Source organism: Aythya fuligula, chromosome 19 (assembly GCF_009819795.1).
Source record: "Aythya fuligula isolate bAytFul2 chromosome 19, bAytFul2.pri, whole genome shotgun sequence".
Lineage (NCBI taxonomy): Eukaryota > Metazoa > Chordata > Aves > Anseriformes > Anatidae > Aythya > Aythya fuligula.
In genome coordinates, this window is record NC_045577.1 from 8,101,669 (window position 1) to 8,114,550 (window position 12,882).

The following is a 12,882-nucleotide window of genomic DNA, read 5'->3' on the forward strand; positions in this document are numbered from 1 at the left end:
TTCCCACTGATTGGAGAGCATCGCTGAAAAGGAGAGACCGGGGGCCCGGCTGCAGAGGTGGGGCCAGGTGAGCCATGGGGCCCTTTGGTTTTAGGGCGATGCCATCCCTCTAACGCCCAGGGAAGGCTTTAACATCTCGCAGACCGCCCAGGGCTGCTCCTGGCACCCATCAAGCATCGTTGTAGAGAAGGGGGTCCTAGGGTGGATTCCCGATGTGATGGCTTTGTCGTTGTTTGTCTTCCCCTCCCTTTGCTGTACCCCACTCGCTGATTTTATGAAGCAGAGAAGAGAAGAAGCAGATGGAAAATCAGCTTCTGATGATGCTGTAGAGAATGGAAAACAAAATGGGGTGTTTTAGTTTGCCAGCGTTTCGCTGAGCATCCCCAAGGGATGGTGGCTTTGTGACACCCTGCTGGCGTCTTGGGGCTTTGTGACAGCCCAAGCCTGCAGCCGGGCAGGTGGCTCGGTGCAAAGGGAAGGACCCGCTCTGATCCCCTCTCCTGGCCAAAGCTCGGTGACTTGGGGTCCCCCAGGGCAGCAGCTCTTTTAGCTTTGGGTTTTGTAGGCTTTGTGGGACCGTCTCAGCCCCTCAGCGCCTGCTGAAGCTGTCACGGCAGTTTTGCGTGCAGGAGCCCTGAATTCCCTGGGTGTCCAAAGTGCTTTTCATCCAGGCAAAATCACCAGCTCAGAGAAGATGAGCTGTGAAGTTTTGGCTGTCCAAGGAAAACAAGCCATCAGGAGCTATATTTATAGGGATGCCAGGCCCGCGTTGTTCCTCGCTCGGTGCGTGCCGATGAATGTTTGATAACGTGCTGCATTATTAACGGCACGGCAGGGCTGTGGGCCAGCCAGTGACCAGGATTAGCTTGGAGAAGTTTTTTTTGCCTGATGCAAGTTCTGAAAAGTCAGTGTGGTGGCTGCTTCTTCTCCTCGGAAGACCCTGTGGGATCCGGAGTGTCCTCCCCTCCGGGGTTTTCCGTGCTGGGACTGCTTCGTGGTGCATTGCACCTTGCAGTGCAGTGGGGCTGGGAGGGCTGGAGCTGTCCTCAGGGTTGTCCTCCCATCCACAACACGGTGTCAGCATGGAAAAAACCTGCCTTTGGCTCCTGAAGCCAGAGTGAATGTGGAGAGGGAGCATGAAGGCTGCAAGGAGGGAGAAAAACGTACAACATTCCCGTTTCTGACGGGAGCAGATAGGTGCTGGTGAGCTTCGGGCAGCCCCCGGGCTGCATCTCCGGGTTTGTGTCACTGCCTGGGAGCACGGGGAGCGCTCAGCCCCGGGTGCTGGGCACGTGGCACTTGGTGCTTTGTCACCCTGGGCTCTGTCGGTGTGCCCTCTCCCTTCGGGTCGTGTTGTACCTGGCCCCGCCACCCTGTTCCTTCACGTTGCCAGCCTGTCCCCGAGAAGATGGATCGGGGCCGGGCTCCTCCGCAGCCCTGGGGTCTGCCGGCACCTCGCAGCCCCATCCATCACACGGCAGCGACCCACCTGCAGGGCCGGCAGGACAGGGAGCTCGTTAACAAGGGCTTCAAATCACCGCTCGCTGAAGGCCCTGGTGAGTTATGGCCTTGGTCCTGCTGAGCTCAGCCTGGTGCCGGTGTTTCCGAAGGGTTTTTACTTCCCATAGCCTGGGCTTTGAGGCGAGCAGGTGCTGCCACGTCCAGCTTCGTCCTCCTGCTGGGCTTCCTTGGCCACCTAGGGTTGAGGCTTCCTCCTGCCCTCGGTGGGCTTGCAGTGGGGCTCCCCGGGGTGGATTTATTCCAGTTTGGGGAATGTGGGATGAGGAAAGCTGGAGGTCAGCGCTGCTCGGAGCCAGGAGCTCTCCTCCCCGCCACGCAACATTACCCTGGGCTGCTTCATGCGCCCATTAGCACCGAACGGGGAAGCTTCCTCCAGAGTGTTTTTATTTAAGTTTTCAATTATTTTATAACTTGAGGAGTGTTAGCTGCTGCCGAGGGTCTGCCCATCTTCTCTGCTCTCTGCTTGCTGCCTAAGCTAAAAAGTTACGGTGTCTCATAAAATAAAAGGTGGGAGCGGAGGGGGGGGAAGCTGAGTCTCTGGTGGCCTGGACCTTCTCGGTGCTGGGGTGGAGGGAAATGGGGCAGGCTTAGTGGGGCGGCATCCCATAGCCAGGGGCTTTTCCTTGCTGCAGTCCCCATCAGGAGGAGAAATGGGTGAAGGGGATAAACGCCTTGGACATGTCGGGGGGGGCTGTGCCACAAACACGGCCACCCCCTAGGCAGAAGCGCAGAGCTGGGCTGTTGGGCTGCGGCTGGCGGGCGTTTGATCTCTAGCAATGTGTTTGTAATTACGCCGCGTTATCTTAATTACCAAAATGGGACGCCAGGAGCGTGGCGAGGGGAAGGGAAAGGTGGCAGGAAGCACGGCGGGGAAAGTGAGGGGTGACCAATAACTCCCAGCTGCCGTCCGTGGGGCCGCGGCTGTGGTCGGCGCTGGGAGCGGCGCTATTAATACAATGCTTATTCATTTCGTGCCGTAAAAAAAAAAAAAAAAAAGGAAGTGCTTTGCAATTACCCAATTCCAAATGAAATTAACATTCCGTGGCATTTTCCAGTAAACGGTTAGTTTGCACACATGAGTGGAGGCAATTAGCTGGGAAGTGATTGAGTGCCGTGACTGGAGAGAGGATGAGGACGGGTCGGGACGCGGGGCGGGCACTGCCAGGGGCTCCGGAGCCCTGAGCCTGCGGGCTGGGTGCTCGGCACCCCAAGGGGCTGCTCAGCTGCCCAGAGCAAGGGCAGAGGCTGCAGGTGTTTGTTCCTGCAGGTGTTTGCTCCAGCTCTGTGTAGGTGTGAGGACTGGCAAAGCTTTGCATGGGAGCAAAAAAAGGAGCGAAGTGAAGAGCTGGGTTTTATTGATCCGGATTAACCCTCTTTCCCTCCCAGGCTTTGCTTTGTGATCTCTCTCTGCTCCGGCTGCCTGGGTTGAGCCGAGCTGCTCTGATCCACAGCAGACTTAGGGCCATGCCAGCCAAATGTCTCTGCATCAGCGTGGAAAAAAACGGGCTCTGACTCTTTGTGGTGGGCTAAAAGCGAGAAGGAAGGCGATTAAACGCGAGGGCTCTCCCAGAATTTATTTAGTGCGGGTGCTTTGGCTGAGCTTGTGTCCAAGGACAGCCGATTGTGTGTGCTCATGGCTGTGTGCAGTGCCTCTTGGCATGACCCCTGGAAGATGTTGCAGAACCCCCCGTGCTCTGCACGCTTTGGCAGCACCAGTGGGGTCTTCTCAGTGGCCACATTCACCTTCCCGAGCTTTAGACTATGTTGCTTGAAGGACTTTTAAAGCAAATAGTGATGCTAACAGCATCCAACCTGTCTCAGATGGGTTTACACCCGAGGCTTGACTTTCTTTGCTACTCAGGAAGCAAATCTTTGAATTTTTTCTTACCATTGAGGCGTTTTTAAAGCCAGCCTCTGTGGCCTGGATTCTGCAGCCCCTCTGAGTGACCCCGGCCGGCTTTGGGCACTGCAGGGTGCCTGGAGGAGCATCTCCTCAACAAAAACCTCCAGATGTCCGTAGGGCTCTGTCGGGTAAGTGCTGAGTCCAAGCCAGACCCACCTCGTGTGCCCTCAGGGGGCTGTGGGGTGCGTGGCACCCTCCAGACCTGTCCCCTCGGTGGGGTTGCAGCCCCCGTGGCTCCGTGAGCTGCGTCTCTGCCGTGCCGCACATCGCTGCCGGCGTCCCCCTTTCCCGAGCTGTGTTAGAAGCCAGCGGAGACTTTTTTGGGTTTGTTGGACAGCTGAAAACCTGCGATGCTATCAGGGCTCCTTCCTGCCTTGTGCCAGATAGGGCAGCGCTGGCTCCGAGCCCAGAGCCGAGGGTGGTGGGGAGCGGGGCAGGGAAGCCGTCATCTGCCGAATATGTGAAGGAGGAAAGTGTGTTTGTTCGGCTTCCCGCAAATTAGACATCGCGAATGAAACTTTCAGCTCCTGCTGCCGCCCCATCCCCCCGCCGATTTGCAATTCCAATCAGGTCTTTACGTATAAAAATCTATTTTTGTAGCGAGAGATTTATTAACATCTGAAATAGTCTATTAATGTATATTAATGCCTACGTAAAGAAATGTATACAACTGCTATTTTAGAGCCCAGCAAAAAGGGAAGGGAGGGAAAAGAAGGAGGAAGCTGAGATGGGATACCAGCCTGTTTCCAAAATGCTCTCGGGGTTCCCATGGCCCTGTGCTGCTCAACCTGAAAACCCCTGTGAGTGAAAGAGCTTCCCGAAGAGGTTGAGAGCCTCGCTCTGCCATCGCAGGGGTGGCCTGGAGATGTATGGAGATGGAGGTGCTCAGTGCCCTGATTTGTACCTGGTTATTTGTACTTTGTTTTGATTTAGAGACACACACAGGTGTATATATATAATTTGTATATATACATAAAGTTTATAAATATGTGCAAATGTATATATAAAAATAAATACCTGCTTATATAAATATTTCTTATATATTATATATATTTTTTTTGGATTTTATATGCATATAATATGTGTTATTTATACAGCTGCTGCGCTGGCCGTGCACTCTCCTAGTGCTGCTTGGACCTGGTGTGGCTGCACGCGGCATGGACTGGGGGACAGCGGGGGACCGATGGGGACGGGGGCTCTTGCCCAAGGCAGGAGGTGGCAGAGCTGTGTGGTGGCTGGCTAAAGAGCAGGACTGGTAGTTTTTAATGTTTCTTAAGTCTTTGGATTCACTGTACTCAGTTGCAGGACTTTGCTATCCAGCTGTGCTGGCATCCCAGTAAGTGTAAAATGGTCGTACAAATCTCTCCTACCTTTATCACGTAGCCTTTGTCATAATTATCTAATTTTATGCTAGTGAAACTCTCCGCTTTGTGGAGCTTAGTACCTTTAGGGTGGCACTGTTGGAAATCAGCCCACATCCCAGTTTTAGAACAAACACCGTTGCTTATTTCATGCTTCGGAAAACAACAAACACCCATTATTTAGAGCTGGTGAGCCAGCAGGGCTCCCAGCACGTGGAACACCTCCAGCATTGTGACAGTCGTGCTCATCCCAAGCAGGATGGGAAAGTCGATTTCTTAAAATACTTTGTAAAATAGAAATCTCCAAAATGCCCCTCCAGTAACATCAAAATAAGCTCATGGAAAGTCAGGGGTTGATTTAGAGGGAACAATTACACCGGTATTAAGCCATTGAACGTACCTGATGCTTACAGAGCGCGTTATGGCTGTAGTGGTACGTGAGGCTGTCAGAGCCAGCACCAGTGGTTGACAGGAGAGCACCCTCCTCTCTGCTCTGAAGGTGAATTGGTCGAAAAATGCTGGAAGCAGTCGGTGAGAGGGAAGGAGCTGCTCTCACGAGGAGCTGGCCTCTGAGATGCGGAGGCTGCATCGTGCGCGTGGTCACGGGGCCAGCAGAAAGGAATGCAAAAGTCAAAGTAAATGAGGAGCTAAAACCCCTCCAACCTTGACTTCTAATTGCATCCAAACTTTTGCAGTTAATCCTTAATTTAGTTTGACGTGTTCTCGTGAAGCATTTCGATCCCGGCGCAGCGGCGTGTTCAGCTGAGCAGCGCTCGAGCTGCTCGCCAGGCTTCTCGCTGCTACCTCCCCTCCGAACCTGGGAGCATTTTAACCACCAGGAGATCGATATGCGACCCTTTGACACTCAGAAATCAAAGAGAGCAATGTGAAAACCAGGTGCTTACAAACCCAGGTATTTTTAAATACTTTTTGCTCAATATCTAGCGTGGGAGGCTCCGCTACACGCAGCCTTGCCTCCCCAGCCTTCCTCCCACAGCTGCGAGGGTGCAGGTGGTGCATGAGGGCAGGGATGCTCGTGGCTCCGGGGACTTGAACTTTGAAGCCAAGCACCAAGGACTGGGACACTCAGTGAAGCTGTTCCCTTTGTGGACTCTTGAGCCTCGCTGCTGTGTCTGAACGTGCTGCAGGCTGGGCCGTGGGGCTGTGCAGCTCTCCAGCATCTCACCAAGGCGCTGAGTTTGGAGAGAAGCTGCCAGTCCTCATCCTTCCCCACTGTAGGACTGAGTGTACCCAGGGGCTCTGTGGGTGCAGGAGCTTAGGCTGAGGGCAGTTCTCCAGCGAGCATCCTCTGAGGATGTGCAGAGACATTAAAACACCCCAACAGCAAGGCTGAGGGCTTCTTTCTGGCCGCGGGAGGTAAGGGGCTGTTTTGAGTCTCTCTCCCCCAGACAACCCCCAGAGCCCAGGCGCAGCTCTCGCTGCAGTGGGAGTCCCACGGAGGCTGGAACAAACGCTGCTGCTTCCCAGCGCGGTTGCGGTGTATTTTTACCCAAACACCGCTCACACTGTTCCGCTGATGACTTTTTGGGTTTTGTAATTTTTAAGCCAAAGAACATATTTTCTCACTGCAATTTGTGCCAGCAAAAAAAAAAGAAAGGAAAAAGAAAGAAAAAAAGGCTATTGAGCTGAATTGTTTTGTGGGAGATGTGCAAACGAATAGGGGAGCCATAAGGAGAACAAATCGCTTTCAGAATAGCGTACGGGGGTGGACAGGAGGGAGGTGTGCGATGTGTGCTGTGCTCTACAAAGGTACGGCGACCTTCAGCTGTGTCCTTAGCTTGCTGGTGGAGGTGGAAGCTGATTTTGCGGAGGCTGAGGAACCCGGCGTTTCCTCTGCTTCAGCTGGGTGCTGGGTTGCCTCCGTGCTGCCAGAGGCGTTGTTGGGACGCGATGAGACCGAGATGGTGGCGGTGCTGTGCCAGGCCCCGGGGCGGATCTCACCACCCCTGAGGGGCTTCGAAAACTCCCGAAGCCGTGATGAGGTGTGAGCTACGTCCTGATGAATCCGGCTCCTTCCCCTTGGGAGCTGGGGGCAGGAGAGGAGGCAAGTGATGGGCTCTGCCCGGTGGTCCTGGTGTGTCCAGAGCCAAGCACGTGTGGCTGTGAGGTCTCCGTCCACCCGTGGCAGTGTGTGCGTGTTGGAGGGGGGAAAGCCGGGGCTGCAGTTTGGGGGGGTCTGTGTCTGCTGTGGTGGGCACCCCCAGGCTCAGTAGGGTCCTGCCAGCCTCGATCAGCATGGTGCACCCTGGCGTTGCTGGATGTTGTCGTCTTTGCTGTCTTCTCCCTCCTTTTTGTCATGGCTGGCAGTGCGGGAAGGGTCCTCCCTTAGCCCGTGCCCCCCGTTGCTGTGCTGCTTTAAGCACAGCTGCCTTTCCGTTGTCAGTGGGGGTTTCCTTCTGGTTCTGCCCCACCGGCCACATCAAATTCCTTTTGCTGAGATCACGTTGGCACGGGATTTTTCACATTTTTCTGCATTGCTCCAAACCCCAGAGCTCAGGGGTGGAAAGGCCACGGATGTGCCAGTGCACACGGGCTGAGTGGTCAGACCCTTGGGTTTCCTCTCCCTCCTTCCTGGAGTTAGACTAAATACCCGTAGCATTGCAAAGAGCTGGTGGCTGCTCTGGCTGTCTCCCCATGAAGACGATACCCGTTCCCTATTCCCTTCCCCTGCTACCCACAGATGAGCACAGGAGCAGATGCCTTGGGATGGCTGCAGACGGAGGTGCAGAGCGTGGTTTCCAGGTGGGGAGCGGTCACCCCATGGCTCCTCTCAGCCGAACAGGGAACATGCAGGAGCTGCGGCCTCGCTGTGGTTTCTCATGAGCTGCAAGCACATCTCCACCTCCTCCTTCCTGCATCCTGCAGGCACCACACCAGGGGCTGAGCCGTGCCTGCTGCCAGCCACCGCTCCCGCAGCATCCATCCTTGTGCTGGGACGTGTGCTGTGCTGTCGGGAATAGCACAGAGGACGGCACGAGGTGCTCTTTTGGGACCTTTCCCTGCTTTTTAGTTCCCCCAGGATGGTGTCTGAAGGGGGATCCAGCACCACAGGGTCCCGTGGTGCTTGCTGTTTGGAAGCTCTCCTCTCAAGGGGCTTTAGGGGGCTCTGAGGTGTGGTGCCTGGGGGTCCCTGATGTCAAATAATCGGGAGATGCAGCGTGGCTGCTCCCTGAGGCCACCATCTCTCTGGAGCTTTCCTGAAATGCTTCCAGCTTCAGTGCTCACCAGGCAGCGAGTCTGATCCTTGCCCTGTGTGGCAGCACCGGGCTGATGGCTTCATGCAGAAGCTCTCCTGAGCCCTCCTGGTGTGCCTGTGCAGACGAGGAGCAGCAGCCGGGCGGCTCCTCTCCTTCCCCTTGTGACAGCCTTGGCAAATTTTCAGCACCTCTGTGGCATGCGGGTGTAGAGAAGCCCTCTGGGGTACCACAAAGCCTCAATCCTTCGGGACAGACACAGGTACCTGGGGGCTGCAGGGCCCCTGCTCTCCAGAGGAACTGTGAGGTTGGAAACCCTTGCCTGGAGCTGGCACACCTTGCTCCCTGCTCCCTGCCTCCCCTGCCCTCCTTGGCAGTGCGGGGAGGATGCTCTGCGTGCTCGGGGCTCTGCAAGGCCACTTTTGGAGCCTTCTGTGTCTCCATGTGTGAGCCAAATCCTCATTGAGGATTACAAACGCCCTGTCCTGTCCGACCACCTCCTCACTGCGCACTAACACGGGCTCCCCATGAGCTGCCCAGGGGATTGGAGACCACGGCACGGGGCGGCCGCACACCCCAAGTCCCTTCTGGTCCAGCACAGCTCTGCCGGGCTTGCGACGGGTCTGGGCATCACCTGGGGAGCTCCAAAATGCCGGGGCTGATCCGCAGGTGGGCAGGACGTGCGTGGTCTGCACCAGCCCCCATGGGTGCTCTGCAGGCAGGGCGAGCTTCTTGAGCCAACCCGAGGCTCTGGGACCCTTGCGATGGGGACGAAGCCAGAGGTGGTGTTCTGCTGACGGGTTTTTTGGGGGGGCTGACAGAGGCTGGGCTGTTTGTTAAACCTGAGTGACCTCTGTAACCTTCTGGAGGATGAATTTTTTGATCCTGAATTTCATCTTTGCCATTTGCAAGCATTTTTGTTTTCTACCTGCTGTGGCGGGTTTGGCAGGGCGGTTCTGCTTTTTTTTGGGTTTTGTTATTTTTTTAAAAGGTATTTCTGGGTGTCGGGGGGTGAGAACTGGGAGAGCAGTTGCATAAATATCAGCCAGCCTGCCATGGTGTATCGAAGCAAAGTCTTTTCTGGGCTTGAGCAGTGTAAATGGAGAACCCAAAAGCTGCTAAGCCTGGGGTTGGGGTGCGGGCTCCGTGTGGCTGCCGGTGGGGTTCTGCCTGCTTTAAACCCTTGGGACAAGGCTTCCGAGTGCAGGAAGGGGCAAGGAATGATCAAGAGAGCTGTAAAGCAGCATGAAAAAAAAAAGTAATTTCTCTAAACTCCTCATTTGCTTGTTTCTGTGTTTTTGGGAAGGGCTGGGAGGAGCTCTCTGGGTGACCTGGCAGGCTGGTGTCCTGTGCTGACCCGAGGGGCTGAGGCTCCCTGAGGAAAGGGCTGTGCCGGTGGGGCTGGGGGCGCTGGGGAACCTTCTAACCATGGTCCCTTTGCCGCTGTTGCAGCTCCCGAGGTGACGCAGGAGACGGTGGAGTCCCTGATGCAGAAGTTCAAGGAGAGCTTCCGCACCAACACGCCCATCGAGATCGGCCAGCTCCAGCCCGCACTGCGCAGCACCTCCGTGGGGAGACGCAAACGCCGGAGCCGGCCCCGAGGTAGGCTGCTGCCGGCGGTGTGCCGTGTCCCGGTGGCTTGGCCCGGGGGTAAAGGCACGAGGGAGCAAGGGGCTTGGCCCACAGGGACCCCTGGAGCTCCTCGGTGGTGGGGTGAGGAGGGGAACCCCCCGCAGCATCCTCCGCATGGCCTGGTGGAGGTGGGTGGGAGCGGTGCCACCCCGTGGTGTCCTCCCCAGGGATGTGTCCGGGTCCGGTGTGAGGCTGCTCCCTGCCCAGCCGCCCTGCCTAGCCGAGCTGTCGTGGGTGTGAAATGCCATTTCGTGGCAAAGCTTTAGCTGCAGAAATGGCTGAGGCTCATTTTGGATGTAGCTGGCATCCCTGGGACCTCTCCTCGCCGCGCTCTGCCGGTGCTCGCAGTATTTTGGTTAGTTTGCACTTATTTTAGGGGTCGCGCAGAGGGCGGGAGCAGCGTTTTAGGGCACTGCAAAGCGTGCTGGGGTGCTGCTGGGCTTGGTGTAGCTTTGGCAACCAGGCTGGAGCGAAAGGAGAAGGTGGGCTGGCACAGCCCCGGGGCAGGAGTTGGCCCCACGGCTAGGCAGGAGGGGGCCTGGCCACGTCTGCCCAGCACGCTGCGGGGAGCTAGGGAGGAAATACTTTGCTTTCTGTTTACTCTTGGTTTTGTTTTTCATTTATTTATGAGTCTGAAATGTGATCTTTTATTCTGGATACATTTTCCTGCGATACAGGCCTGGAGAGAGCTTTTTTTTTTTTTTTTCAGCTCTGCCCATAAATTATTCACTCAGTGTGAAGAAAATGTTCTGACTCTTTAACTGGTTTAAATTATTTGGTTTGTTTTCTAGTAGTTATTCAAATCCATATATCTGCATTTTAGCATACACAGGGAGGAGGAGGGGGGCATGTTTTAGGGTCCAAAGTGACTGTCTGCTGAAATTACCCTGATTTTTTTTTTTTAATTTATTTATTATTATTATTTTATTTCCCCTTTAAAGCACACGTAGGCAAGAGGCTTTTTGGTCGTTAGTGGGGCACGTCGATTAATCCTCACTGAGCTGGGAGGACGCACGATGGGCACTGCTGCAGCCAGCCCCCAGCCGAGGTGCTGAGCCCCCTTCCCTGGGGTGACGCCTGCCCCAGCTCCCTGCTGCTGCTCGCTGCATCCCACCAAACCTCTGCACCCACCCAAGGGTGCCCCAGGGCAGGCTGAGGTCTTCTGAGCATCCTCCAGAAGATCTCCTGGGCAGGAGGAGGTCTCCTGCACACCCCCAGGAGCGTGTTTGGCCAGCCCCATGCTATGAAAGGGAATTTTTTTTTTGCCTTGGGGCTTTGCTGCTGCTGTCTGCGCATCCAGCAGGGAGCGGGGACCCCTGGGAGGCAGAGCACGCCCAGCTGCATGGCCACAAATCTCCCTGCCCTGCCCCTTGCTGTGCTTTGCTCTCTCACAAGCGTCTGTCCCCTCGGGGGCTGTGTGCCGGGGGTGCCCTTTCAGCAGCAGGTTTTTGGGGTGAGCATGGTGCTGGCACCCCGAGCTTTCTGGGCTGGTGGCTCCGTGGGGCTCTGCTCCTCCCTGAAGCGCTCACGCTGGTGGTTGTGTGCACCCTCGGACATGGTGGGGAGCCCTAGGGCATACCAGACCCCGTACACTTTAAGGGGAGATTTATGGGAGTCCTCCCTGAGAAAATTTCAAAGATTTAATCACCAGAAACCACCAAAAGAGCCCTGAAAACCAAAGCAGCTCCGGCAACTCCAGCAAAGAGCTCCCAGCGGCACCATCCCATCCCCTCCCCTCCCGTTCCCATTTCTGTCTGCACGTGAAGCGAGGCCGGGTGCTTTGCGGGGTCAGGAGCGATGTCTTCATGCCTCCTCCACTCCCCTCCCATTCAGAAATTTGGGTTTTAGGGCCAGCATTAATCGTCCCTCCGGCGGGCAGGCAGTCGGAGCGCTCCCGCACATTAAGATTAAATGATGATATCACGATGTAGGATGTTTGCATTTTACATCCAACTGCAAACACAAACCCTTCGCCTCATTAATCCTTCGCAATCCATTTTTTTTTTCCCTCTCTCTAAATGAAATTGTCCGTTTGGGATGCATTTATTTCCCCCTAACAGCCACATGACAGTTGTGCTGATGGAGTTTGCATCCAACTTTGTTACTGGGTAGTGACAAGTTGGCCTGACGGATGCGTGTGTGTAATTATTTCCTCGCGGTTCGATTTAATTAATGCTTAACCTCATCAGAGTCCTACAGCTGGAGTGCTCGCTCGGCAGGAACTGCTCTCAGCAAAAGGATTTCCTCCTTTGCAGAAAGGCTCCAAAAAGGCTCCGAGTGCCTCACGGAAAGAAGGGAGGAATAAAAACTGCAGTGGAAAACAAACAAACCCGACACCCAGCCCAGCACAGACACCTTGGATGAGCTCTGCCTTGCCCTGCTTCCCCCCGCTAAGAGCATTTAAACCGCTGCCTGCTGCCTGCCACTGCCTCTGATCCTGCACTAAGGGTTTCTAACAGCTCTGGGAAAGGCTGTATGTTACCAAGATTTGCTCTTTAAAAAAACAATCCAAAAAAAAAAAAAAAACAAAACCAAAAAAAGAAAGCACAAAACCCCCTCTCTATTTACAGTACCACTTTTTTTTTTTTTTTTTTTTTTTTTTTTTTTTTTGAATGCCTGTTTCATACAAACTTTCTCCCCAAACACTTTTATCGAGTGGGCTGTATTTAGGGTTTATAAGTAATACAGGGAGTGGGGATAACGGGGCTGCGGGTGCAGAAGGTTGACTTCACCGAGCTCTGGGGTGGGTCAGGACGGGCTCCGTGCTTTGTGGGGCCACATTCAGGATCTGGTCACCAGGGTTTTTGGGGTCCAAGGCTGGTCCCTGAGCTGGGAAGTCAATCTCGTGGGGGTGCTGGGTTTCTTTGTGCATCTTTCAGTCCTGTGGCAGAACGGAGCTGTTGGGGTTTGCCCTGGGCTCCTCGGGTTAGGTGTCCTGCCAGGAGCGCTGGTGGCTCTGCAGATCCTGAGTGGATGTAGTGCGTGATGCACGGCACCAGCATCCCTCGGAGCTGACAAGGAGAGATTTCGAAAATCAGATGGAGGGGGGGGAAAAAAATTAAATTACTCTTCCAGCCCAGCTCTCTTTAGCAGGATGCCCATTAATTACGGTGCTAATTGGAGCAGCCTCGTTGTCTTGGGTTTCACCCACCTGCACTTTCCCAAGGCGGGGACACCTGGGGCACCCCCAGCCCGGTGTCCCCAGGCCAGCAGCAGGACAGGGTCGCGCTGCGCTGGGTGAGGCCGGGGC

At 55.2% G+C, this 12,882-nt stretch overlaps 1 protein-coding gene across 1 annotated transcript in view; it reads left to right on the forward strand.

The window, feature by feature from the left end:
- The window catches only part of ASTN2 (astrotactin 2), a 315,069-nt gene that overhangs the window by 84,636 nt on the left and 217,551 nt on the right, over nt 1–12,882 (forward strand). The window contains exon 4 of the mRNA XM_032200243.1: nt 9,453–9,602. Within this exon, the coding sequence (XP_032056134.1) occupies nt 9,453–9,602 (150 nt within the window). The remainder of the gene's footprint in view (nt 1–9,452; nt 9,603–12,882) is intronic.